Source organism: Pocillopora verrucosa, chromosome 3, assembly GCF_036669915.1.
Source record: "Pocillopora verrucosa isolate sample1 chromosome 3, ASM3666991v2, whole genome shotgun sequence".
NCBI classification, from domain to species: Eukaryota; Metazoa; Cnidaria; class Anthozoa; order Scleractinia; family Pocilloporidae; genus Pocillopora; species Pocillopora verrucosa.
In genome coordinates this window covers 2173601-2201573 of record NC_089314.1, presented here as the reverse complement: position 1 = coordinate 2201573, position 27973 = coordinate 2173601, and the positions used below count along the sequence as shown (strand labels likewise).

The 27973-nt window shown below is 40.8% G+C and overlaps 3 protein-coding genes across 3 annotated transcripts; 1 reads left to right on the top strand and 2 right to left on the bottom strand.

Annotated features, from left to right (window-relative positions):
• Window positions 1-2: 2 nt before the first annotated feature.
• On the bottom strand, window positions 3-22674 carry LOC131776884 (uncharacterized). Its single transcript, XM_059093088.2, has 37 exons — window positions 22591-22674; window positions 21832-21975; window positions 21191-21222; window positions 20392-20651; window positions 19726-19889; window positions 18988-19130; window positions 18514-18756; window positions 17896-18012; window positions 17573-17672; window positions 16831-16909; window positions 16175-16320; window positions 13824-13945; window positions 13033-13218; window positions 12231-12341; window positions 11521-11688; window positions 11086-11169; window positions 10809-10885; window positions 10333-10391; window positions 9853-9908; window positions 9285-9427; window positions 8842-8945; window positions 8143-8286; window positions 8014-8054; window positions 7673-7793; window positions 7178-7294; window positions 6352-6488; window positions 5659-5851; window positions 5152-5382; window positions 4674-4745; window positions 3983-4239; window positions 3155-3288; window positions 2888-3001; window positions 2457-2584; window positions 2178-2260; window positions 1502-1592; window positions 683-823; window positions 3-377 (listed from the first exon to the last, which is right to left on the bottom strand). The coding sequence occupies exons 2-37, from the start codon at window positions 21871-21873 to the stop codon at window positions 129-131; spliced, it is 4689 nt and encodes a 1562-aa protein (XP_058949071.2). The 5' UTR covers window positions 21874-21975; window positions 22591-22674; the 3' UTR covers window positions 3-128.
• On the top strand, window positions 13954-15572 carry LOC136279977 (uncharacterized). Its single transcript, XM_066164544.1, has 3 exons — window positions 13954-13974; window positions 15213-15296; window positions 15453-15572. Exons 1-3 carry the CDS (start codon window positions 13954-13956, stop codon window positions 15570-15572), a joined length of 225 nt encoding a protein of 74 aa, XP_066020641.1.
• Window positions 22553-27950, bottom strand: LOC131776885 (cyclic nucleotide-gated channel rod photoreceptor subunit alpha-like). The gene is made up of 9 exons (XM_066162936.1): window positions 27467-27950; window positions 26746-26946; window positions 25835-25910; window positions 25114-25291; window positions 24486-24545; window positions 24253-24357; window positions 23953-24099; window positions 23422-23484; window positions 22553-22705 (listed from the first exon to the last, which is right to left on the bottom strand). Exons 1-9 carry the CDS (start codon window positions 27948-27950, stop codon window positions 22553-22555), a joined length of 1467 nt encoding a protein of 488 aa, XP_066019033.1.
• Window positions 27951-27973: the final 23 nt, after the last annotated feature.

Genomic DNA, 27973 nt, shown 5'->3' with positions numbered 1-27973 from the left:
AGTGAATATACTTGGCTTTGAAACCACTATCAAAAACGGTTTTGAAAGAGTTTTTTTTTCCGAATATCATTGTAGTGATGAAAAATAATGAACGAGTGAGGATTGATAGTCGCACTCAAGTATGCACATCATTTGGTTTTACTTGGATTAGGATATAGCCTCTCTGCTACTTCGCTGACCTGCTTTGCAACATGGAGGTCATGAACTAGCAGGGCATCCAGATCTTCTTTGCTGAGAAGGAGCATGTCCACATGAGTTACTGCACGTAGAGACATTTTTTGGGGACAGGCGTGAATCAGGAACATTTCTCCGAAATAGTCGCCTTTCTCCAAGGTTTCAATGACCTCTGGTGGGTCTTCCTCGGTGACAACCTCCACCTAAAGAGATGGTATTAATTAATGAGACCGTTTTCGACAGATTGCGCAAAGGGCTTGATCCGATTGCTTATACTAACTGGGCAATTGACTAATTTCTGGTCTTCTTTGAGCTGACACTGGTCCCATTCACACTATCCAAGATAATCCTGGCTGATGTTTCTAACTGTCTACATGGCTGCTCAAATACACTACAGGCTTGATTTTATCCATTAAAATAACGCCAGGGTAAAAAAATTCTTTTCCAAGCTTTTTTTTCCCAGGAAGCGGCAGTGCCTTCGGATGTGAAAGTTAACATAAAAACTTACCAGTCCCTTTCGAATAATGAACATTTCCTGTCCAATATCACCCTTCCGAACGATGTATTCACTTGCGTGGAAATTCGCAGGCTTGACTTTGGTACTCAACAACCGGATGAAAGGTAGTTCAGTATTTTCTAAGAAAGGAACCTTTGTAAATAATAAATATAGAAAATCAGTTTAAAAGTGCTCACAACACAAATCAAACAAAGTAACTAGCCATGAAATAAGGAAGTGACTGAGATGAGAGATTTCACGTTTGATGTTGGAATGAACAACTAAAACGATTTTTTTTAACATTTCAGTTCTTGATTTGGGTATTTAAATTCATTCTTCGCAGAAACTGCGACAGGTAGTAATGAAATTTTAAGATTTGAAATCAATTTCTTAAAGATCTTAGTTAATTTTTATTAACAGAAAACTATTGAACCTTTTTCATCGGAACATCAATACCTACCGTGCTTGTTATATATCTATCACCATTTAGTGCCCACCAGAGCCTGTGAGAGGCCTTCATTATTAAGGCAGCGGGAAGTACGTTTTCCGCGCGCGGGAAGATTTGAGACGAGTCGAGGGAGAGGTTTGCTGGGAGTCTGACACTACTAGACTCCTTGCCGGCCTTCCGCCAGCTTGCGTTGATCAAGACCTTAATACTTTCCCATAGGCGAAGAAACTCTCCTGCCGGAGCGCTATCATGACGAGGGCTATGTTTACCATAACCAATTGTACAGAAATTTAAGTCAATTTATTCCCAGGTAACCAATAATAAACTGCTAAGGATTACAAGACTTTAAGACTCGCAGACGAATGGAAGATCGCTTTACTCACCGCATAAAGAATATCCTTAACGATGCCCAGACACAATTCACCATTCATGCAAAGAGGCATGTCATAGAACAGTGTACCGTGATCAATTCCCCTTCAAAAAGAGGCAAATAATTATTAACGACTGGAACATATTGATCAAAGTTTGGTTTCAGAGATTTTTAACGCAAAATTTTGGTTTGTTTGAATTTTATTTTAATAAAAAAGTGTTACAGTTGGATGAAAGTGTCTCCAACAGAGTCTTGGGAATCTCTGATCCCAGCTTAACGGGCCGAAGCTTATTTCTCGTATTTTAAAACTCTGCCAAAGTCTGAATCTTAAGTGTGACCACAACTGACAAATAGAGTCATCTTCAACTTAGTGTCAAAAGAAATTAAAGATTCCAATGGCTCTGCTTTGCTTTGCTCGATAATTGGTATCGCGCCGTGCTCTCAACCAATCAGATGTAGAACTAAAACCAATCACGATTTGGTCACTCGCGTTTTCCCGCGCTTCGGTTCCAGTTTGACTTCTCATTGGTTCCGATGGGTATTTTCCTGTCTTCTGATTGGTCGTCATGATAACTTTGGTTTAAGTTTTACGACACTCACTCGAAAATCACTCTACCGGTCTTTCGGGATAGTAACTACGGGGACGTTCAAGTAAAGGACCCCTGATCCGATGGAAAATCCAGACTCACTTGTTTTTGTTCCAGATAAACTCATAAAAGTCCATTACTCGATTCTGTAAAGCTTCTGGGATGTCTTGGTCTGACATATGCGCCTAACAAGTGAATAAAAAAGGCGACCAGCTCGGATGGCATAGAAAAAAATTACAACAACCACAGCAACAACAACATTAAAACAAAGAAACCACGAAATAAACAGAGCTAAACACGAAAAATCCTACAGAGTATGGCAGATTAACATTGGCCTCGTATCTGCCATTCTCGACGTGCAACTAGCAGACGGTTACACACCTGAATAGCATCCAGTTTCTCTTCGTACTTGACTCGTCTAATCTCAGCGTTAGCCAAAGTAGAAGCAATGTTTCCAAGGATAAAACCAAAAAGAAGCTTTCCAAAAATCATAACAAAACTTGCCAGAGCTCCATGTAAAAACAAGATGATTGAAAGTTATACCTTGCAGTGTAATTTTGAGCGACAATTTACTGAAAGCAACGGCTATGAAGTAATCTTTCATCTTCGAAAAAAAAAGGAAAGAAAAAGGAATGGTTTGGGGCATACATCCATCTCCATTCTACTCCGAGCGTCATTTCATTTCTTCGCTTACAGAATATTCCTGTTGCATTTTTTAGCGGTCGATATATGTGTAGTGAAGTGTTTTCAATTTAGAGTTTCACCTGTGAAAAATCGTTGGGAATTTCAAGCCTCGAGAAATTTCTGCTCACCCATTTCAGAAGAGCTATCACCATGAATGTCTCCATAACCCGTGGATGTCATAGTGGCTACAACCCAGTATACCGCTGTACAGTAACGAGAAAGAGCAGGCGCGTCTAGAAGATCTGTAAGAAACAGATGTCCAAGTTGGGTATGAAATCTGGGTTTAATTGTCGCATCAAAATGATTTATGCTGGGATGGTTAGAGAACAACTGAAAGTCACGTTAAAATGTAATTCTAAAGCGTTATCGATTCAGCTTTGTTACGTTTAACTGACCTTCAAGTTTAATCCAGTTTTCCTCAGTTGAGCAATCATTGAGCGGACAGGCCAGACCATACCAAGCGCATGCAAATACATGAATCACTATGACCAGCTGGAAGACGAATTTAGTCATGCGCACTCTGAAAACGCTGGAAAGGAACAAAAATCGACAGTTTGCACCTGATAGAATTTAATATCCTATCTTTTTTTTTGTATATAAAAAATGTGTTTCAAATTTAGGCATGAAACTCTTGCAAAATAATTTTTGCGAAAGTGGTTACTGTAAACCAAACTAGAAAACAAATTTGCAAATATGACTGAGGAGGGGACACTTCCCTTGCTGATAACATCATTTTTGACAAAATGGCAGGTCCAACAATTACGGGAGAGAGAACAACTGCGATTCATTCTAATTACGATTAGAAAACCAAGCAATTCTCGATAGTATTTTTTAATCAACAAAGGTAACCTATTAAGGCGTTCATGAGTTGCCAGCTAAAAGATGATATTTTACTTAACATATCACATTAAAGCTTGCAACTCATGAACACAGAAACTAGTCTTGTACCCAGACTTTCCACGGCTAAGCGAAGGGAAGGTCCCCACATTTTAGTTACAGTTAAACGTTAGGATCTGGGTACGAGATCACACAGAAACCTGCTTGGCTACAAGGCGATGAAAAGTAACATCGCGAATGTTGAGCTTTAAGAAGAGCGTCTCGCTGCTCTGCAAATACTAACAGAGTATTCATTCCTGAGCGTGGTTGATAAATCGTAGACGGCTTCTAGTGTAGTGAACGAGTAACACTAACATAAGACATTATTGCTCGTAAATAACACTTACTCAATATTCAACCTCTGCGCCAACTCGGAGAAAAATTGTTGCATTCGAACCACGCGAATCAAGTGAAGAAGCCTCAGATACGACAATACAAACAGCTGTTCGTCCGCGGGGGCAGCCAAGGCGAAAATATCGATCGGAAATGAAGCCAGAGAGTCTAGCGGTAGCTTTCCCTTTGCGTAGTTGATAAGCAGTGTTCTTCCATCAGAAATCACTTCTCCGATGTTATTGGTGTATGCCATGTTGAAATTGAGATATATCTGTTGGGAAAAAGGAAGGAATTTCAACTAAAAATCTGAATAAGTGATGACTGTCATTAAACTGTATTAGAATCATTGGTGGGTTTTCACAGAGAAGAAATGAGACAAAGTGATTCGTATTAGCAACGGTTCTATTTGCTCAGCATATCAAAGGCAATATGACAAACTGGATGCAAAAGTAGGGACATGAGATTTTTCTAGCCTTCGGAAACTAAAAATATATTCTATACTGTCATAGAAATAGGGCTGTTGCCAAGTTATAAACCAACAAAGTGGAAGGCATAACTACAGCTGTCCGGCTACTAAATAGACTTTTCATATTGCATTGAAATTCTTGGAACAACTTGTGTCATGAGGGTGTGAAAGCTACCTTATTTTCACATCGCATTTGATCTCATCACGCAAGGATATTAAATAATATTTCCTAAACTCACCTCGGCGTAAAACGAAAACTCACATAAGTAGTTAAATGTAATCAGATACCAGGGATGATCTTGAAAAGCAGCCTAACAAAGACAACAACGTTGCAAATGGAGACACTGAAATCTTTTCAATATGGTTTCAATCACTCTTCTATCAAGTTGAAGGGATCCTTGCCTTTATAATTTTATGCTTAATAGAAAAAAATTTCCGACTGGAACCCTGATTTTCTATTAACTATTATGGGCCCAGAGTGTCTTCAAGAAATCGTTAGATTACGATATTTTCAGTTGTTTCCTGTGCTCTACAAATTTACCATAAGGGTAAAGGGAAAGGCTGCATGTTAGATTGGTAAGATAAAAACACAAAAAAATCTGCTGAATTGGAGAGGAAGACGGTTGAGGATAAACAAATCGGTGCTAAGTTTCTAAACTCAAGAAATACAGAAACCATGACGTAACTTTCTAAGATGAGCGATGTATGATTCCTCACCATGTAGGTAATGGTTAGTGTTGTAGCAAACACAAACACGCAGTTGACATATTTGATGAGCCTCCACTTGCTGTTGGGTAAGATTACAAAGTGGACAAAAAGTTCTGTCAAACGGGCTTTGAAATTCCATAAATTAGTGAGAATCCGCTGTCCAGTTGTTGGTGTAGGCTCTGCAGGTTCCTCAATCTGGAGTGTCAGGGAAGCCTGGTCATTGTGACCCTCTTCTTGTTCCTTTGAAAAAGAGAGTGCTTAAATTGCAACGGATTACAGCTTTCAGTTTCAAAATGATATTCAAGAGGGTTGCGTGCTCACAAAAGCCTTCCGAAAAGGTTGGTGAATAATTTTGAAAATACATAATCGAATACCGGTGAATGCAACGGAACTCCTGCGCGAGGCAACCCCGGCTTTGAAACGAAGACACCCTGTAGTAATAGGATTTCTTTCTGACAGCTAGCGAACAATAATTTCCTGCAACAGAAACTGACTTCAGACAAAACCATACAATACCTTGAGCTTGTTTTCCTCTTCTCGTTTCTTATCTTCTTCCTTTTTCTTGGCAAAAGCCTTTGCTCGCTCAGCTACCATTCTCTGCCTTTCCTCCGCTGTCTCCAAGATTTTCTTACGTATCTGTGGATAGTGGCTGAGTACTTCGTCCAGGTCCTTTTTTGTCAACATAAACACGTCGGAATTTTTCTGCGTCCTAGAAGAAATGGTAAGCAGGCTGTGTTTAAGTTCTTTAGGAGAAGCAGTGATCCGATCAGTGAGTATACCTTTTCATATATTATTACTCATACGCCTAATCGTGATCGGTAAAGAATTACCGTCGTCATCGATGTCACCTTCGTCTTCGTCATCGCTACCGTCATCGTTATTGACCTTACTGTTATAGTTATTTCAAATTTGCAAAGTAAAAAATTAAATACTGGTAATAATATTCTTGATGTTAAGGGAACTTAACTAGTTTGACTTTTTATATTCATTATGGATGCTTTGCTATCGACATCGTGTCCGAGTTCTTCTGATACATGACTTTCAGGTGGTGTGTTCTCGCTTATAGGGGTACATGCTTATCAAATTAAAAGAGGTTACAGTCTGATCAACAGTCTGATCAAAAACTTGAGCCCAAAATTGTCAGCCTGGCCATGGGTTACCCAAAACAAAAGAATTAAATCAAACGTGACTGTAGCAGTTTCTCCGTACCTGATAGAAGCAGTTCTGGGGCAACTAAATACAACGCTGATCTCCCCAAAAAATCTTCCTTCGCCCATGGTATCAAATACAATCGGTTCATCGTGCTCAGATACCACTTCTACAGTGCCTCGGTGGATAAAATACATCTGAAAAGGAAGAAATTTGCTCACTGGAACGCCAAAAACTTGCTGCTTTAATTTTAAAAGTTTCTGCCAAAATTTTATATCTTTTTATATAAATGTTAATCAAGAAACGCTTTGCTTTTCGTTTTTCACAATAATAGCTAATATCGGTGTAAAGAAAAATAGCTTAAAACGTAGCGTCAAAGAATTGCTCTTAAATATGAGCGAGGTATAGGGATACTCTTAAGTTTAACGGAACAAAATAATTGTTTCATTTGTGTTCAAAAGTTTGGTAACCATTCAAGAAATTCGCTTAAATTGAAGTTTTACTATAAAATGATTAACTTTTTACTTCTTGATATGACCTCTAAACCTAGATTTTGCTCAAAAATTTTTCGAGGTTGCCAGAGCCACAAAAAACTGCTCCAAACGCCAGAAGTGGCTCAAAAGTTGCAGAGCACAATCGGGGCGATCCGTGAGCGGAGGGAAACAGTTGAAGAGCGGGAAAAAAACCCTAAGGAGTAAGGACGAAAGCCAAAAACAATCCAGGTCTGGGAATAGACTTAGCCTACACTCAGTTCGCTCATATTTCAAAGGTGTTTACCTGAGCGTTGGTCGAAATGAAAACCCGGAATAATTGGTTGCAGAGATGATTCATCTAGAACTGTCTTTATTAAATTTTATCCTCACCGAAGAAGTCAATAAAACCCTACCTCCTGACCAATATCACCCTTTCGTACGATATACTCTTTGGCAAGAAAGTAAACTGGCTTCATTTTCATGGAGAGCATCTTCAAGAAACCGATCTCTGTTCCCTCGAATAACGGTACCTGATTAGAAGAAAATGATTTTCCTGTTACACTTAATCCTAAAAGTTAACAAGTAATTAAGAGTAAAAGAAAGCTTTCGGGCTGGGTTATGAGCCATCATACCATGCACGCACATGGAAACAGTTGAACCGGAAATAATTTTGTACATTGTAACATTCGGTTTGTTCTTACAAAATAAAGTTTGGAAGAGTTATCCATATTTTGGGGCGTTTTCAATATCAAAATTATTCTATTCGCGCTTGTTGGATATGAGATGAAAATTATCAACGTGGCCTTACGGGCCTCGTTGGCTATCTATCATTTCATATCCAACGCGCTCTCGTTACAGAAAAGACAAACAGAACTTAGGAAAAATAACAGATAGAGGTTTGAATTTACCCTTTCAATCATATCTTTGTACAGGCTAACGGAGATGTCGGCTTGCAGGGCCAGCGGCAGACCTTCGAACAAAGAACTGGCATCGATTCCTTTGTTTCTCAGCCAGAGATATTCATAATAGCTGAAAACCAAAATTCAGATATAATATTTAACATGTTAGGAACTTATGTCCTTTTTTACATTGTAATTCCCAATCCAAGTGTAGATAACCGTGTTCCCTTTGTTCTATTCCGCATCTGTCTAATTTTCTAGTGTTTGCGTGTGTACGCCGTAATTCAGTCGGCTTAAAAGCGACAAGAAATTTGTCACTTCTTGTCCTACCAGTTTCTCCATAAGCATACCTTATAACACGTGTTGTTAGTTTTTCAGATATCTCTTGTTCCTGTAAAATAGAACAAGAATGGAACTTAGAGAAGAAAAAGTAAGTCGAGAGACGCGTTTCGTTTAAGTTCTTAGTACTAAAATGTTACCTCCAGAAATGTTTTGATGGCATCAAGTCTTTCTTGGTATCGAGCCCGCTGTGCGTCAGCGTTAGCCAGGCTAGCAGCAACACTGGCGATGATGTAACCATAGAATACAATACCAATGATCATGCAGAACAAAGCAAAAGTCATCTGCCAATCAAACAAACAATCAATCAGTCAATCCATCACTCTTCAATCATTGTTTTCCTCATTCCTCTAACTCAGTTGTTCATGATACTAACTGATGAATAATATCTTATCAACTTTATTGTTTAATATATGTAATATAAATATATAGTAAATCAATGGTAGAAACGAAAAGACCAAAAGAGATTGCGCGAACGGAAAAAGTATCCCGTGCGAGGTGCAAACCAGAATCCTGATAAGAAATTTGAATTTTAATAAAATTACAATAAATCTAATTAATCACTAATAGTGCACAATGAAGTGTCATTAAAATCAGTCAGATAGAAATTAAGAGCGGTGGAAAGGGCAGTTACTGGAGAGGAAGCAGGTGCAAGGTATGTTAGTAGAGTCTAGTAAAGTAAAATAAGTGGCCCGCAGAAAATTTTCAAACATACGTAGACCAGAAAACTTGTCATAAGGCCACCTAATCATTACAACGTTAAACATGCGCAAACGTTTTACGGTTGTGTTGCAACACCCACAGCACAGGTGGATCGTCGAAAATGATGTCATTCTCACCTCTGTCGTGTTATATGCATGGATGTCACCATAACCAACCGAGGCTGAGGTAGCCGCTGCCCAGTAAAGACTGGTTATATACTGTTCTCCGAAGCTATTGGTTGCTGTGGACAAACAATCAAAAACAGCGTTCTCCCTGTTAACATGTCATTATATTTGAATTTCATTCCAAATCGTTTTCAGTCAAGTATAGGCCGTTAGAAAAGTGTTTTTCCTTTTTTCATGGGAAGGATTTCATGCCCAAAAGACAAAAAATTAGGCCAAAAGAGAGATCGACAGACAGAGACCAGAGGAGAAGCATTCAGACGGACGCCTGGACACACAGTTCGGATGGTAAAGACAAAGAAGACAGATAAATGAGCAGAAAACTACAGATACAAACAAACAAAAGGACGGTAAGAGAGACAAGCGACAGCCACATAGTCTGAAACAAAGCTTCTTACCTAATGTTCGATTCCCTTGCTCTACCCAAGAATCTGCTGCGCAGGAATGATCTCCGTTTTCAAGTCCTTTACAAGCGAGCAGAAACCAACCACAAGCTATACAGTGAGTGAAAGTTGCCATGTACAGAGCAACCTTGAGCTGCCTGTGTGTATTCAAGTAAAGAGAACTGTTAGCATGTAGTGAAGTCAGTGCTCGAGCCAAGTGGTGCACACCTTTGAGCTTATTTCGGTTTTCAAGGCATGAAGCGCCAGGATTATCGCTACTCCACCTGAATGGGATTCTAAACCATTGCATTGTTACCCATCCCCTCCCCCTCCCCCTTCCCCAGTATATTGTCAGAGTTTCTCAACAGTTCACTGCTAGTAACTTAATACACAACAGAGTAGAGGAAGGCACCGTGAGAGCGATGAGTTTAGCTCGTGAAAAAAGCGTCGTCCATAGAGAATGGATTACTTGATTTGCCTTCATTTTTTGCGCCTTGGTAAATTGTAGGGTTTCCTTGGTTTATATAGGAGCTCTTTATAAGAAAATTGCAGTTACCATTTAAATCTTTGACATTCTTCTTACCCCAATAGGTTTATATTTTTCCCGATTGAATTCGTCATGAAGTGGAAAAACTGTAGCTGTAAAGAACATAATATTATGCGTAATTGTAAGTTTCGGTTTTACAGTAATAAAAGTGGATAAATTTTTGAAGACAAAAATTGTAAAATTCGCCACACAAAGGCTTCATTGTTTTTCGTTTTTCTGCAATTTGATTGGTCATTTAAAACAAGCCTTTTGAAAAAGATGTGAAAAAGATACAATTTACAGAAATTCGAGAATGAATTGCACTGCTTAGAGCCAATTAGATTGCAAGGATCACCAGTGATTTCAAAATAAATGTGTGATAAAGATGATTATCGTTCCTTTTTCCTCTCATCTGTATGAGAACCTTCTCACTAGTCAAAACTGGGTACAGCGCATGCTCATTTAAATAGACTGTAAAGAGTGGCCACTTTTTTCTCCCATGAGCCCTCATTGGACACCTTCTTCATGTAAACCTACCGTTTTGTACATGTAGAGGCATCTGTTTAGACGAGCCAAGGCCAGGATACGAAGAACGCCTAAAGGGAGGAAGGGAGGTAGACACAATCGAGTTCAAACGAAAGAAAATTTAAACAAGGTCAACGATGATGAAAATGCCAGCATTTTCTGGACAGTGCTGCGACTTGTTGGCATCTATAAAATTCATAAAATTTTTTTCTGTTTCAAGCGATTTATATTCAACAAAAGTTTTTGATAAGGAATTTTTAACTTCGGCCGTTGCATCTATGCCTTAAAAATAGAGGAAAATAGCCAGTTGATGTGAAATAGTTAATAACTGTGAACTCATACATGCGCAATGCCTAGCTCTGTAACTTGACAGTCAGCTAAAGGCAGGCCCCGTACGTCAAGGGTACACTTTTTGTACTGAACATCATCAATTGTTCAAGAGGGCGAAAAGAAACTGCTTGTTCAGCTTAATAAGTATGAACACTTACCGAGACTTACTGGCCAAATGGCCAACACGATAATGTCAGTGGGAAAGGAACAGAGAAGATCCAGTGGAAAATTTTTCCTTGAAACGCAAAAAATATTTGATCAATATGCTTCATAGTAATTACTTCACGTAGGGTTATCTGTGTGAAGATTTCTCTATGAATCTCTGTCGCGTTTAGTCCGAAGAAGAAAGTGTGAACCAGCTGCACGCAACCAATTAATTGAGAACCTTTCACAAAACTCATTTTCAAGAACAACAAGACGCCAAAAATATCTTACCTGAGGTAATTACGAGCAGTATAAATCGGATGTGTGACAAGGACGTTGTTCTCGTTGTAAAACGCCAAGTGAAATTTAATATACCTAAAATGAGAGAGCGTAGACAAGAACGTAGCATAAACTGTTAGTCGATCAGACATTTTCACTCTCACACCACCATTTTTGTGTTTCTCTGTCCCTCTTCCCCTGTATTTCTTGTTATTACCACTTTAGAGCTGATATCTCGTAGTCAACTTTGGAAGGGGAAGGGGAGACAACAAGTAGCCTGTGAACATGTTCTCACAAGCGCTGCGGCTTCAGGGACCAGTTTCATGAGAATCTAGCTATTGCAGGGTCTGTGAGGGATCTGGCACGAAGAATGGACCCTTTTGGCTTCCAAATATAGAGTGTTTGTCCACGCACGTACCACCTTGTCTAACTTTTTATGTTACTTACATGTCTACCAAGCACAGGAAATCAAAGCAGTAATTTACGATCCATAAACTGGTAGCAGTATGCAAGAAAGCCGCCTGTAACGTGAGTGTGAAGGTAAAAATCCCTGCAATGACAAGAGACAATCCCTGCCACATGACAAAGTAATGGCTGTCCGGCGAGATGGAATGTCTGTGAAAAGAGTTGGAGAAACATGAACTTAAGTGCAATGATTACATTTATCAGCAGTTCAGTAAGAAGTTCAGCAGCGTACTTTTTAAAGCAACTTGATTCGCCATTCGGAGAGTTAAAGAATCATAGACTATATGTGTAATGAATACATTTATCAGCAGCTCAGCAGTAAGCTAAAGGTAAGCTGCTTATGATTTGAAAAAACTTAAATTCATTATTAAACGCCCGAAAAATAATTCGTAATCACTATAATGATGATAGTAGCTAAAGGAAGAACAGAGGATGGAATTTGCTGAAATGTAATTTACGAAGAGAAGAAGACAAGCACCAAAATGATCTCTTCAAGAAGTAACAAAACAAAACAAAACATAATACCAGGGCTTCATTTCAAGATGATGCAGTGGAGGTGTTGGAGAGAAGGGGAAGGGGGGAGGTCTGGGGAAAGGGGGGGGGGAGGATGGAATGGCGGATGTTGCGTCTACATTTCGATGTTTAACAGTCACGTATTTCTAACCCTGTATTTCTAACTTAAGAGTTTGTACCTCATTAGGAGCCGCGAAAAAAGCCAAAAGATAGGATGAAGGTCATTATATGGTTTGTTGACATCCTCTTTACTTTCATTGGTCACAGACATAAAACCTGTCCGCATAGCACTAGAAATAGGAAGAAAGCATCATGCCACCTCATCTATTTTATTTTCACAAATTAACATTAATGGCTCATGTCTCAGCTTACTTTCAGTTGTTAATCTTAAGAAATAGTGGTCGAATTTGAACTAAGTTTTTTTTTAAAATCTCAACTGAGCAAACAAGACCAAGATCTTGGACCTTTGTCCTATTAAGGCCAATTACCCGAGCATCATGGGAAGGCCTATGACAGGCGCAAGTTTCAAATGAGTATTGTTCACTGAATTTCAATTCAAAAGGAAAATATCTTTTCACCTCTCATCTTTTAGCTACATTGATAAACACCATCTCAAAGCTACAAGACTAATAAAACTTCTGCGCGGCTCAATTTTCGAAATCTAACCAAATAGACTTTAAAAATAAAATTTAGTAGCCACCGAATAATGATGACTATTCACTTGATTGATCGAGATGATTACGCAGGGGCATACAAAATTTCGAATAAACAGGCCAAACTTGGCTTACTGTTCAACCCTGATTGAAAATTCCTTGCAAATGCGTTACGAACGTGGGCAATATACACTTAATCCTCGGCAAATAATTATTGTAAGTTAATGCACCCAAATTTTCGTGTCATAGTGACTGTTTTACAACTCAAAGATCTCAGGTTTTCGTATTTTTTGTTTTTTGGGGGGGTTTAACTTTAAAATTAATGTACCTCAACTCTGGCGACACGCGCCCTTCTTTCTTCTTTTTGGACGTTTGGCTTTTAGACATGACTGATGATCTTTCTTGATTGGCACATTTCATAGACAAGCGTCTGACGGCAGCCTTGGTGGATTCAAAAGCTGCTTGACGAACGTCTTTAACATGGTCACTGTTTACTCCAGCGTCATAGATTTGCCTGCAAAACAAATAAAGGCCCATTTTCTCAAAGTGATCATGTTAGAGGTGATAAATTATAAAAAAAAAGAAACCGAGAACCGAGACATCGATTTTAGCAACAGATTCCTTTATAATAACTGATGCTTCAGTTACATTATTGCATGGTACCATTGTGACTGCGCAATATCATGTTAGAGTTGCGATTTGTTTATACAATATATCAGCTACCATATTGCAGTATTGTTTTTCAAACGACAGCGAGGGCGAGTATGTACAGATTTTCGCCTCTCTCAACCTTCATTCAAGGTCAGGTAACCTAACTTTTGAACAAGCACTTCGTTAAGAAGAAGAAAATCTCAGATTTTGAGACATTGGAGAGCAATGCAGGACTTCAGAATCCGGACTAAAGAGGACAAATTGGTTTTTTCGATAGAGACCTATTAAGGTTGGTGAGCTCTCGAGATCGGATCAAAATTTTGCGAGATCCACGATCTTTTCAAGGTACTATTATCAACCCCTTATGTTGACCTTATCCATCTCTGATCATTCATTGGCCACGAGGCAACTTTAGCCGAAATGTTTCCCTACATGAAGTAAAAGCAATCATTTCAATATGGGCCAAACCTTGCCACAATAGGAAAACGCACCAACACCTCATCAAGATCTGGTTTAGTCAGCATCAAAATCTCACAAAACGTTTTTGCCTTTACAGTAGCCAAGCGATTCTCGCCAAAGATAAGTCCAATCTATGAACATGAACAAAACGGATATTAAGGTCTACGTGATCAAGTACTTGGTTCTCATCGCACCATTGAAAAGTCTGGGAGTGTTAAGGTTCAGAGGTTCTTAGCTGCTTGGTGTTCAGTGTCCCCGCCTTATTTGTTTCGTATAGTTGATGTAAATTGCTCCCCTCCCCCAGCCCACCTAGTCCCGTCCCTCCCTTCTCCCCCTCCCTCAGCCCACCTAGTCCCATCCCTTCCTTCTTCCCCCCTCCCCCAGCCCACCTAGTCCCGTCCCTCCCTTCTCCCCCTCCCTCAGCCCACCTAGTCCCATCCCTTCCTTCTTCCCCCCTCCCCCAGCCCACCTAGTCCCGTCCCTCCCTTCTTCCCCCTCCCCCAGCCCACCTAGTCCCACCCCTCCCTTCTCCCCCTCCCTCAGCCCACCTAGTCCCATCCCTTCCTTCTTCCCCCCTCCCTCAGCCCACATAGTCCCGTCCCTCCCTTCTTCCCCCCTCCTCCAGCCCACCTAGTCCCGTCCCTCCCTACTTCCCACTCCTCCATCCCACCTAGTCCCATCCCTCCCTTCTTCCCACTCCCCCAGCCCACCTAGTCCCGTTCCTCCCTTATTCCCCCTCCCCCAGCCCACCTAGTCCCACCCCTCCCTTCTTCCCCCCTCCTCCAGCCCACCTAGTCCCGTCCCTCCCTTCTTCCCCCTCCCCCAACCCACCTAGTCCCGTCCCTCCCTTCTTCCCCGCTCCTCCAGCCCACCTAGCCCCGTTCCTCCCTTCTTCCCCCCTCCCCCAGCCCACCTAGTCCCATCCCTCCCTTCTTCCCCCTCCCCCAGCCCACCTAGTCCCGTCCCTCCCTTCTTCCCCCTCCCCCCACCCACCTAGTCCCTTCCCTCCTTTCTCCCCCCTCCCCCAGCCCACTTAGTCCCGTCCCTTCCTTCTTCCCCTTCCCCCAGCCCACCTAGTCCCGTCCCTCCCTACTTCCCACTCCTCCAGCCCACCTAGTCCCATCCCTCCCTTCTTCCCACTCCCCCAGCCCACCTAGTCCCGTTCCTCCCTTCTTCCCCTCCCCCAGCCCACCTAGTCCCACCCCTCCCTTCTTCCCCCCTCCTCCAGCCCACCTAGTCCCGTCCCTCCCTTCTTTCCCCTCCCCCAGCCCACCTAGTCCCGTTCCTCCCTTCTTCCCCCCTCCCCAAGCCCACCTAGTCCCGTCCCTCCCTTCTTCCCCCTCCCCCAGCCCACCTAGTCCCGTCCCTCCCTTCTTCCCCCTCCCCCAACCCACCTAGTCCCGTCCCTCCTTTCTCCCCCCTCCCCCAGCCCACTTAGTCCCGTCCCTTCCATCTTCCCCCTCCCCCAGCCCACCTAGTCCCGTCCCTCCCTTCTTCCCCCTCCCCCAGCCCACCTAGTCCCGTCCCTTCCTTCTTCCCCCTCCCCCAGCCCACCTAGTCCCGTCCCTCCCTTCTTCCCCCTCCCCCAACCCACCTAGTCCCGTCCCTTCCTTCTTCCCCCTCCCCCAGCCCACCTAGTCCCGTCCCTCCCTTCTTCCCCCTCCCCCAGCCCACCTAGTCCCGTCCCTCCCTTCTTCCCCCTCCCCCAACCCACCTAGTCCCGTCCCTCCTTTCTCCCCCCTCCCCCACCCCACTTAGTCCCGTCCCTACCTTCTACCCCCTCCCCCGACCCACCTAGTCCCGTCCCTCCCTTCTTCCCCCTCCCCCAGCCCACCTAGTCCCGTCCCTTCCTTCTTCCCCCTCCCCCAGCCCACCTAGTCCCGTCCCTCCCTTCTTCCCCCTCCCCCAGCCCACCTAGTCCCGTCCCTCTCTTCTTCCCCCTTCCCCAGCCCACCTAGTACCGTCCCTCCCTTCTTCCCCCCTCCCCCCAGCCCACCTAGTCCCTTCCCTCCCTTCTTCGGCCTTCCCCAGCCCACCTAGTCCCGTCCCTCCCTTCTTCCCCCTCCCCCAGCCCACCTAGTCCCGTCCCTCTCTTCTTACCCCCGCCCGCGCCGCCCTAGCCCCATCCCTCCCTTCTTCCCCCCCAGCCCACCTAGTCCCATCCCTCCCCTCTTCCCCCCTCCCCCAGTCCACCATGCCCCATCCCTCCCTTCTTCCCCCCCCGCCCACCTAGTCCCATCCCTCCCTTCTTCCCCCTCCCCCAGCCCACCTAGCCCCATCCCCCCTTCTTCCCCCTCCCCCTCCTCCCTTCTTCCATTCCGAAAAAGAAATGAAAATAAGGAGATTGAAAGATTCTATACCTCGCCAAAGTAGGCCCCAGGTCCCAAAGTAGCGACTACAGTGGCTTCACCGGTGCCCTTGTCATCATCTGCGATGACCTCAACTAGACCACGTCTGACGCAGTACATCTCTCTACCCATATCACCCGCGTATACAATGTAGTCGCCTGAGAAGGAAAAGTAAGTAAAAAATAATAATAATTTGAGGTCACTGCAAAAAGAAATTAATAACTGAAGGAAATGAAATGTTGCATTGGTGTAATGCATGAATCTTGTGGGCTACGCTTGTCTATGGTTTAAAAAAAACACGATGAATGAAAACCTCTTTGCGTTTGTCTGCAAAGGCAGAGGTTGCTTTTAGAGATTCAGCGACAAAACAAACAAGTTGTATTAAACAACTTTTTACCGAGGTGGAGCTGACTAATACTGGCTATTTACCGAGTAATTAATACATGCTGATGCAAATAAGCGTTCAACGGTAAGAAAAGGCAAACACAAGCCAACAGTCCTCCAATGTAAGGTGCTGAAGGGACCTTACTACTGAAAAAAAAAGATGCCATCAAACGGATATCCTGATAGAAAAGCCGATGTCAGTGGTCACTCTCTGAGTAATTGCTGGCGATCATACTCTAGTAAACCGATGGGAAACAGCATTCTCAGCTTAATCATTTACTTACCTGGAGAAAATAGATATGAGGTTACTTTCAGCGATAGTTCTCGCAAAAAGATGGCGTCCGTTTCCATGAATATCGGGACCTGCCATTTATGAAAGAGTAAGAAGCTGTTATCTTCTCGGTTTTTACTAAAATCCCAATTAGTGCCGTTAAGCTTTTAGATTCGAGGAAAAATACGAGTCTGCGTACTAATCAGAAAGATTTAGCATCATTTGTTGATCCATTTGTGCTGTGGCTTTCAAAAATATGGTTTCAACGTAAGAAATTGGCAAAATATATTTACTGGTCAATTAAGATTTGTGCACAGTTCGCAGGGTTTATTCGAAATCATCAGACTCAAGACTATGTCGCTCTGACGAAGGGCTAACACTCGAAACGTCAGCTTAAAACTCTTCACGGTGGCCAGTTTACATTATCAACTCTTTTGGTTGAACAAAATTATCTTGTTACATCCCTTACGGACGCACCACTTGCGTCCATAGTTTCTTTAGAAACTCGCCCCCTTTGTTCAAGTTGATAACAACCTACGTGGATATAGAGCTTCATTTTTTATTATTCTTGAAATGAATGAAAACAAGAAAGATTAGAAAATCTTAATTGCTTAAACTCCGCTGCATTATATACCAAAAAAAAAGGGTCATTTGAGAAAGCCATTGATCAGTTCAGACAGAGTGTATTTATTCTTTTGTTCAGAATGAAATAAAAACATTGATAGATTGACAAATACGTAGATGAAAAAAAAAACCTTTTCCAAATAGTCTTTTGTCTCTTCATAAGTAACGTCCATTTGGAGTGATAAAGGCATATCCTCAATTAAACGCCTTCCTCCAGGTGTTGCCTCACCCCTTGAAAAACAAAGTAACCTGAGTTTCAGTTACTGCAATTGCAACAACAAAAAGAAAGGCAAATTCTTTCCTATTATATCTGATACCTTTCCTTGCAGTTTAGAAAGCCGAGCCCCGTATTCTACTTATCGGGCTTGACATCTTCATATAACGTGACTTTTTCATTGAACTATTGCAGAGGTTCCCTTGGGATGTATATTTGGAAGCCAACAAATTTTATTACCTGTGCACTCTCCATAGCATCGTCAGATAAGTTTCAGTTCTCTCCATGAGGTGGCGGCTAAGATTTTGCTCTGCCATAAATTCTTGCGTGGCTGTCATCCGTGCGAAGAATTCCACTCTGAGGAAAGAGAAATATTTCGCTTTGATATCTTTTGGTGTTATGTCCATCCTGTTTCCAATTCAGAACACCATGATTCCTTTTTTCGGCGGTTCACTCATGGTTTTGAGGTCATTTGCATACTGAAAACGCCACTTGCAAGATAGGCCACGTATGGCGCATTGTTAGAGGCGCTGAGTCTTCAACCGCCGAGTCTGGGTTTAGCATATAGACTTGACACCACGTGTGGCTAGTGAACTTAACATCTTGATTTAAGTATTTCTGTATCTGGATGCCTCAGAGCGTAATTCACTCTTCAGCTTGTTAGAATCTTACTTCTGTACAATAATATTTTCCTATCCGAGGAATTAATGTGATATTTCAGATGATGGACCTTGTGCAGTGGCTATTTCCTTTCCTTTTTTAACTTTGAAAATCATAGAATTTATGATGCATATCATACTAAATCCCTTGACAATCCGTTATGCTTTAACGAGTTTTTATTTAAAGGAAGAAACATACTTTGGAGCCGCTGAATTGGCGAGAGTGGCAGCAATGCTACTAAGGCAGTATCCATAAAGCAAGAGACCAGTGAGCATGACCACTGTAGCAATCAGCTGACTTTCCATATTGTGGGCGTGGATATCACCGTAACCCGTTGACGACATGGTAGCTGCTGCCCAGTAGAGACTAGAGATGTAGTCACCAAAGCCAGCTATTCTGTGGGTATTTCCGGTGTGTTGGGCCCAGCTCCCCTCTGTACATCTACAATGATTAGAAGCAAACGATAAGAATTTCAAGCTCACAGTGAGACTCACAATGACGAGCATCGATCGATCATCGATCGATCATCGGTCTGGATCACGATCATTATCACGTCTCAAACGCTTTCGAAGTGAAATAACGAAAGTGGTAGCGTCATTGAAATCGAGATCTAACAGAAAACTGCATCGATATGTAGGTAACAGAAATGATAATAACGAAAATGTAACGTACGTTTCTCTGAAGCAGGCGCCAAGGAACCACACACAGGCACTAATATGAGTGATTAAGATAATATAGATTGTAAACTTCACGGCTCGCACTTTACCAATATTGTAATGGAGATTATTCTCCAGGTTACTGAAGAAACGCGGAATCTAAAAAACACAAATCAAAAAGAAAGAAAGAAAGAATCATAGATTCAATGTAATAAGATATGTGTTTATCGTCCATCGTGCTGTAAGATAAGAGATGAACTTTGTTCGTTTGTCTCACGATAGAGTCTCTATTGATGTTGATCGCGATGTTTCGACTGCAATACTGCTAGTCTTCATCATCGTCTGATGAAGACTAGCAGTCGAAACATCGTGATCAACATCAAAAGTAACTCTATCGTGAGACAAATGAACAAAGTTCATCTCCAATCATAGATTCCTATCTTTTTTGTCTCAAAATCTTGTAATTAGGTGTGACCAAGAAAGATTGTATAAAGTAGAGGAGAGACTAACCACGAAACAAAGAGATATTGATGCAGTCACATCGCTAATTGAAAGCGTTTTGTGTGAGCCAAATTTAACATTTACAAACATTAAATGAAGATTCCCATAGCCGGTTACACGTTCTTCGATGGAAAGCAATGTATCAGTGATAGCAATGTTTTGAAATGTTCTCAAATTCTGCAAATTCCATTTTCGAAGGAAGTTAATTCATTGAAGAAAAAGATCTCTCTCTATAGTTATGCAGTGCTCTTACCCTTACAGCTTTAATGAGCCGATTCAGCCGTAGGAATGCCAAAGAATGCCAAATCTTGTGATGATCGTCTTGGGAAAGGGCGAAGATCTCAATGGGAAGAATAGCAAGTAAATCGATCCAAAATAACAGACTTCTTCTGTAAGACTTTCTTATATCTTCAATTTCTAATCATAAAAAATGAAAAGCTCATTCAAATCAGTACAAATCATTCAGCAATACTGCTCCTAGAATTTAACATCTGCTCCCGAGCTCAATTTGATTCATTTGTAGTTTGAATATATTCAGACTAAGAAAAATTTAAAACGTTTCTTTTTAGAAGGCAGTTAAGTGGTTTCTTTTTTCCCCTTTAGCCGGTTAGTTAGTCCTGAATTTACATGTTAACACGCAATAAACTTTTTAGATGTTATTTTCTAGCCATTCATTATGTATTGTTCCAATAAAAAACTTCTGAAAGTGTATGTCGTGGAGGAAAAAAAATCGTGTTGCACGACGAAACTCAGCTGGTTGGGCATTTTGTGCTAAATGTTGTCTAATTTTATGGCCCAGTTTTCACCCGTGTGTTACACCGTTTTCTAATATGACCTAAGGATGATTTTCAGTCAACTGAGTGCCGAAAAAAATCTGATATTTCTTTAGAAAAATATTAGATTCAAGATCTCTAGTTACCTGTAGTGGTCCCAGAAGCCATGTTAAATCTCATTATAAAATCAGCTACCAAAACAGCGTCCAGTAAGTAGGTAAAACTCATCAACGCTTTACTTCCGATACCTTCTCCGTAACCGAGAGCATGCAAGCTGATTGAAAACGAAGCAACGAAGGTGTACACGAAACAGATGAACAGGAGCACAGACACAAGAAGTCGCTCCCAGATCACCGCGAACCAGGAATCGGGCATGATGACGTGGCGAGAAAACCTCGTTAAAAGGCTAAAAGCACAGGTAATGGTTATTAGCAGAGGACTCTTATGCAGTTGATTTGTGGGAAGGACGAAACTAGATTTTTCCAAGTAAGAAAACGAAATAATTATTGAATTAATTAGAATTTAGCAATTTAGCAAAGTCGGCCACGACACTGAACAGGCCACTTCGAGAAATACCATGCATATGCCATTTCACGATTAATTACGATGGAAGCCCATTTTTCTGTCCTGGAACCTTTACATGGTTCGAACTGTACGTGGCATGCGTAAATTTAGCGAGGCATGCCTTGATGCTCTACTCATTTGTTCGGGAAAACAGCCATACGCGGCTAAAATGAGCATCATTTTCTAGGATTTTTGGGTTTAGACGCCCACTTTCTCTTATTTCCCCTCGTTACTGATAATTTCAAGATTCCTGACCAAAAATAATACTCTAACGTTCCCCTTGATTTTTCCTCTCGGGCAAGACAATTTCATCTTTCAGTGTTCCCTCAACCCGGACTATATATGAGTAACGGCAAAGTTTGTAATCATTTGGCATGGTACCTTTCTTTACTGGATGTATCCTCTTTAAAGTCCTATGAACGAAAGAAAATACATTCGTGATTGGACGAAACCAACATAGGATTGAAGTGCTTTTCGATCGAGTATCGAAAACCAATGTCAAAGCAAACAGAACAGGCAAATTGTTTCAAACCCGGGAAACTCGAGAAATCAAGACGAGATTCGCTATAGTTTTAAGTATAATTGGTCGAGAAAGTGGGGCCAGCTTTTCGGACCAATCATACCTTAAGGTATAGAAAAACCAGAAAAATTTAGGATTACGTTCGAAGGTCAATTGAAAATGTTTCCTTATTAAGTGAGAAACTGGACTCTTTGCAAAATCCCTCTCCCACAAATTATCCACTTCACAAGTTATTTTGCTCTTAGATTTTGGTATTTGGTCTCATTTAAGGGCATTGTGATAACTCATATATCGCGTGTAATGTTTAAACAAGGGGTTGATCATTTCAGGATCATTCTGAGCCCTTCAAAGCGATAAAAATCCGCCTGAGTCCTCTGGTGATGCTTCAAGTCAACTGAAAAAGCTTTTCATTCTGCGTATTACGCAGTAAACAGACGCGATTGTGTCATTGCCGACATACAATCGCGTGGTTACATCTGCCCCTTCCTACCACTGTACTTACCGCGCTTTGCCGTAGCCAGGCCTCAGCTTTTTCGTTTTCCATTTCCAAAAAATTCGTCTTTGTTGCTTCCTGCCTCCATGCCCAGTGTTCCAATATTGTTCAGATCACATCGATGTTCGAGGGTCAAATACAATTGCTCCGCCACTAAAATAGTAAAACCAATTCAGAAATGAAAGCCCCACGTATTTTTAGTGATCCATGCCACTGGAGAATATTTCGTGGAATTTGAGCTGGGGTACAAATGGGATCCTAACCCATCACTGGTCAAACCCTGCCCATCCATCCTAACGCCCCCTGCAGAACTAGAAGGATTGGGCGCTTAACTAATTCTACAAATTCTTTTCACATTGCGAACTCAATCAGGTCGAGCAACACCTCTGATTGGTCCAACTGAATGCAACGTGAGAAAGGAAGAGTTTCATTGATTGAACAGTATCTGAGTGACCTCATCCTACATGAACTTTCCCGTGGTTCATCTGATAGCATTTTATAAGATTTTCCTGAAAATTTACTTGTATCATCTTATACTACAGAATAGAGAGAAACACAGTGAGAGTCTTGTCTAAAAGGAGTGTTCTGACTTGATCAGAACTAGGACCCGGATATTTCCAACTGGATTCTAGCGCAAAAATTGAAATACTATTCTGTTATCGCATTCCACATAAAAGTGCTGTTTGGTTGCTTCACACAAATATAAGCACAAGTGAATCAACAATAATTATCAAAAAGATTTGTTGATGGGTTTTGGTAAAAACGTACCGGCGGGATAATGTCTAAGCACTCTGTTGAGATCAACTCTGTCAAGAAGGAGGACTACACACGGAGAAGCGGCACGAACTGAGGTAGCCCTCGGGAGATTGTACACCATACTCACCTGTGGAAAGAAACAAATAAAATGTCATCAAGAAATTATACGACAGAACTCAAAACACTGTTTTTTTTTTAATTCTATCAACAGTCATTTAGTCTTTTTATAATTCCATATACATGTGGCATAACATATTTCACCAGAAAGTGATGCAGATGGAAAGGAAAAATAAAGAATAATAAAAACGACTGTTTGTAAAATATTTTTGACTGATTTTCGTCGTTGCTTCACGTTAATGTCAAATGAAAAAAAACTATAAACTGCGTAAATAAATTGTGTAAATAAAAAAAAATCAACAGAATGTTTTTTTTCCCTATAAGTATATTTCCCAAAGATGAAACAACGAACAAATGTGCCTAACACTTTATTATTTCACCTCTAGGAGTTATACCCAAAAAAACAACAGCAAATGAACAAACAAACAAAAAAAACAAGAAAATAATAAATATGTAAAGGAAGATTTCGGTTTGATTTTTAAAAAGACGAAACAAACAAACAAAGCGAAAAGTTGACTTAACACAAATAGATCCCAGCAACTGAAAAAAAGACACGTGCACTTAAATTGGGTCGCATAAAAAAAAACAGAAAAAATATAAACAAACCAAAGACAATTAAATCCAGGCAGACAAAAATACACTTGGGTTTTTGTCATTATAAGAACTTAATCGATATCCAAGGGACAAAAAAGCTTGGTTTAAAAAAACAAAAGTGTATTTACGTACTTCACCAAAAAGCTTTCCCTCCTTAAGAGTCACCAGAACTTCATTTTCGTTTTCACAAAGAATCTGATATTAAAAAAGAAAACTTATGAGAGATAACCTTCCAAGTCCTTAATTATCGTGTTACGAATTGATAGTTTCACCTAGTTCAGCTTCAAAGTGATTGAATGACTCAGTTACTAATGACGTACACCATTTGTTGAATGATCAATAGGAAACTTTCTTAGTTTCCTGTTTCATATTTGAAACATACCAAAGACGTGGAATAATAGTTCTGTGTGAAAATGATAGTTGGATAGTAAGGCTGTCTTCAAATTTCGAGAAAGTTGTCCTTGAGGAAAGAAGAAAAATGAGACGTTGAAGGATATATCTTTTTGCCGAGTGGTTGTGAATCGAATGAATTCATTTATAGCTGAGCTAATGATCAAATGTCTGGAAATGTCTACAACAAGAACCGGCACGGAGAAACACTGGGATAACTATAAAAATGGCAATTCCGTGTTTCTGATGATATGTTTAACAAAATGAGCTCACTTCTGCCCGGCCTCGGTGTATGTAAAACATATGATGTCCAATGTCTCCTTTGTTGGCTATGATTTGGTTTGGCATGTAAAATACTGGTCGTATCACCAGTGAGAGCATGCGCCGAAATCCAGGGTTGAGACCTCTAAACAGTGGAGCCTGCAATGCAAAAAGAAAATCACACTGTTTTCGTCAATTTTCTCGGCTTGTTTCAAATTCTGACTCTCCTTGAGTAAACATTTATGGAATACCGTATCAAAAACTATCTTTTTTTAATTCTGCTGCTCGACGTACCTAAAATTTATGGCATACCTTCTCCAAAACCTTTTTGTTGATACTAAGAGACAACTCAGCTTGGAAGGTCAGCGGTAGGTCACTAAACATTCCGTCTCCATTTTCGCCTCTATTATGTGTCCACTGAAACAAGTTATCGAAATAAGTACTATTTCATTAAGATTGTATTTAAGTACTATTTCAATTATAGTCATTGTATTAAGACAGAAACAGTATTTATTAAGCATTTTATTAAGGAAAGGTCAATTTACCAGATACGCGTAGTAGGCAAGAACTCTAGACCGTATGTCAGACGAAATCTTCATGTCTCTCTGTATAAAAAAGAAACGATAGACAGATACGTTAAGCGTTTACAATGATCACTAGTTATTATAACAGCTTGCAGCTGAGCTTCAAGCCTTCCTTTTTTCCCATCGGCATAGCCTAAAGGAGAATGTGCTGCCTATGCTACGACATCCGCAAATGGGTAGACATTCTGTTCTCCTCGGATAAGGACGATAAGTTTCAGGCTTTAAGCGCGTTAAAGAACCCATGCGCTTCTCGTAAAGGGTAGGGGACGTGGTTCCCGGTGTTGTGGTCTGTTTATACGGGCTCCCATTTAAACCAGCTTTAGGGCTGAACTGAGCCAGCCTTTCTGGATGTCGAAAATAAATAATAATTATCTAAACCGGGCAGAATAGCTACAATCACGCATTGCGCATCTTGATCGCGTGGGGTAAATCTGTCTCTTACTCAGCTTTAGAAAAGAATGCAACTCAGTTATAGGAAAAAAAGAAAACGAGAAAGAAAAAAAAAAGACTCGTAATCGATCAGACCTAGAAGCATCTAGTATGCAGACGTAGACTTGACTAACAAACCACAAGGGAGGCCATAGCATACCATGTGATCTTTGATGACTTCAAAGTGATGTGTGTATCTCATTCGCCGTGAATCCAGGTTAGTTAACATGGAAGCCATTCCACCCAAAATAAATCCAAAGAATAATCCAATTCCAGTAAGCATAGCAAATATGGAAAACCATTTCTCGCCTATGGTTGCGGCGTGCAGATCTCCGTAACTGAAAAGGTTAAATGTCATTTATGCTCGCGAGGAAAAATAATATTTAACAGTCCAAAATACAAGTTACTCCAATCCAGCTTGAACTTAACAGGCAACGTTTATATGCATTGCTTTGTTCATTTTTTTCTTACTCTTGGCTAGTTCAGCACTATTCTGACCGCCTCCTGAATAACCTTGTAGAGAGAAAGTCTTGGTACCCAATAGGATCGCTGACGAAAGTCTTGGTATATAGAATGGTTGATTCGGAATCTACAAATCGTAACAAAACATGAAAGAGCCTAGGAATGCATCTGAGAAAAACAAAACGCCCTTTTAAGGGAATACTGGGCGAGAGTATTCTTTGAAACCATGCTAATTCCTTTTTTACAGCTTTGATGTTCCAATACACAAACAGTTTAGTTTTCAAAACTTTCTTAGAGAATTAAGCACTTAACCCCTCCCCCCCCCCCCTAAAAAAATAGAGCTTGATATTTTGAAGAAGGGCTGCGAAGGAGACTTGGAGGTTAAAGATATTTGGGACCTTTTTATGTCATGTACTCACCCCGTGGAAGTAGCAGTTGCAGTAGCCCAGTAAAGAGACAGGACATATCTCTTCCCAACGTTTACGAATCCAATTCCTGAAACAAAATTTTACTAAGATCGTTAGGATCATCAATTATGTCGTCGTCAACAACTTTTGCGTCTTAGCATTCTCACTTGTGAGTGAGGCTCTTGGGTTAAAGGAGATTGAAGAGATGATTGAAAGCTTGTTATCTCTTCATTAGCTTGATATCAATTTTGCTGGATAATGATTCTAGCGTCGCCCGAACATTTATTGAACAGTTTTACGGTTCTTTTGTTTCTAGTTCTTTTTGCACAAGTTTAGCTATTGCTAACCCATAATAAGAGAGTAATTTATAGAGTCTTTTAACTAATGTACCAAACAAAAGCTTTGATAAAGCCCTTATACAATAAAAATTCGCGTATAAGAACCACGGTTTGTTCAAGTAAGCCTTTATAGCTTCTTATGTAAATGACGATTACTAAGAAATTAGGCTACTTATGTTCTTAATCACGTTCTTAATTTTTGTGGAAAAAAAAATTGTATTGGTGAGTGAGGGTATGATATTGTGATGTATACCAGCCTCGGAGTGCCATGCTTTACGTGGTTAACTTGTACACACAGTCGGATATGTTGCACAGCTATGGATGTATTGACAGTACAGTATTGTGTTCTTACGGCACTAACGGTGTTCTGACTAATTTTTGTTACCTATTTGTATTGCATGGGATGTATTGCATCAAATTTGAAAAAACTCTACATTCTACAAATAAGAACTTGTTTTGAGATCTTAGCCCTAGGCTCAGTTTTTTCAAGGAGGGGTGCTTCACTGGAAAATTTTAGCCCAGCGAGTTCTTAAATTTTAGTTTCTTATAAGCGGAGTTTTATTATACTCAAATTTGATGTCTTGCCTGTGTTAAGTTTTATTGCCCAGCTGTCAGGGTCACATGACGTAACTTTTCTGATTTGACCTTCAACAGCTGCTCCCTCATTGGCGCAGGCCAGTGAATACCACACGCAGGACATCACGTGGATCGTAATCGTACCAATGGCAGCATATTTCAATGCCCGGATCAGTGCAGTGTTTGTTCCCAACTCATTTTCTCTTGCCCCTAAAAATGTAGAAAAAAAAAAAATAAAAATTAAACTAATAAGTAAAAAGGGTGAGGAAGTTGATCTCATTAGTAAAAGTTATGCGTGAATTTGAGATAAACTAAGTATTCTATAGGTGAAGGGGCTGGAGGCGACCGACCTTAGAGCCGAAAGTCGTTGAATGGGGTGTGCGCATTCGCCACATAAACACAAAAAATTTTCTTTTACCAGCTACACTATGGATGTCCAATAAATCATTTTTCTAATTTGGATATTTTGGTTGTTTGTAGTAACCTGGAGAAATTCGTCGTGTTCAACAACATCGGTCTGTTCTAACTCGCTCTTTTGAAATATTTAGGACTGAAACACGCGACATTTCATAAATGCAACTGAAATTGTAACACTGATCATGCTGATATAAATTTGTCTTAGGTTTTAGCCACCACAGTGTTTGAGAGAAATTATTCGTTTGTGAAACAACCAGATTCAAAAGTTTACAGTCCATTAATCATCATTTTGGTAAAATACGAAAAGACCTACCAAAAAACGACGCCAGCCTGTAAACCCTTAAAATCCGGTTGAGCCTCACCAAAGTCAGCAACTGATGCCATTCAAGATGTGTCTGAACTCCAAACACGAGCAGATCCAAGGGAATTAGCGTCAATAAGTCCGGTACGAATTTGGTCCGAAGATAGCGTCGACTAACCAATGATTTGTCTGTGACAAGAGTTCCTTTGTTGAAGTATCCAACCCGAAATTTAAGCATCACATCGGCGAGAAACAGCACATCAAAGATATAAACGAAAACCCAAAGATATGCATCTCGAGATTCGAAGCTTGCTTGATAAGGGACTAACAGACAAGTCAAGAAAATGCAAATCGCGCTAACGGCTTCCCACAAACGATAAGAAGTCGTGCGAGGATTTACGGCAAAGTAAGGTTGTGGTACAAAATTAAAATCCTCATTGGCGAGGGAAACTCCTCTGAAAGTAACTTGAACTTTATCGTCTTTAGCTGAGGACATTTTCCCGTAGGAAACGTGATAAA

What these genes read in the sequence shown, in the direction of transcription:
- LOC136279977 (XM_066164544.1), top strand. Translation starts at nt 13,954, where the DNA reads ATGAACAAAACGGATATTAAG. An exon ending in TGAACAAAACGGATATTAAG is followed by an intron (nt 13,975 to 15,212) that starts GTCTACGTGATC and finishes CAACCCACCTAG; the next exon opens with TCCCGTCCCTCCTTTCTCCC. An exon ending in CCCCCAGCCCACCTAGTCCC is followed by an intron (nt 15,297 to 15,452) that starts GTCCCTCCCTTC and finishes CAGCCCACCTAG; the next exon opens with TCCCGTCCCTCCCTTCTTCC.
- LOC131776884 (XM_059093088.2), bottom strand. Translation starts at nt 21,873, where the DNA reads ATGGAAAACGAAAAAGCTGAGGCCTGGCTACGGCAAAGCGCG. An exon ending in GCGCAGAGGTTGAATATTGA is followed by an intron (nt 3,289 to 3,982) that starts GTAAGTGTTATT and finishes GTTCCTTTCCAG; the next exon opens with CGTTTTCAGAGTGCGCATGA. An exon ending in AGAAACTGGATGCTATTCAG is followed by an intron (nt 2,261 to 2,456) that starts GTGTGTAACCGT and finishes TTCACTTGTTAG; the next exon opens with GCGCATATGTCAGACCAAGA.
- LOC131776885 (XM_066162936.1), bottom strand. Translation starts at nt 27,950, where the DNA reads ATGTCCTCAGCTAAAGACGATAAAGTTCAAGTTACTTTCAGAGGAGTT. An exon ending in CAGGCTGGCGTCGTTTTTTG is followed by an intron (nt 26,947 to 27,466) that starts GTAGGTCTTTTC and finishes CTACATTTTTAG; the next exon opens with GGGCAAGAGAAAATGAGTTG. An exon ending in TACACCGAGGCCGGGCAGAA is followed by an intron (nt 23,485 to 23,952) that starts GTGAGCTCATTT and finishes TTTTAATATCAG; the next exon opens with ATTCTTTGTGAAAACGAAAA.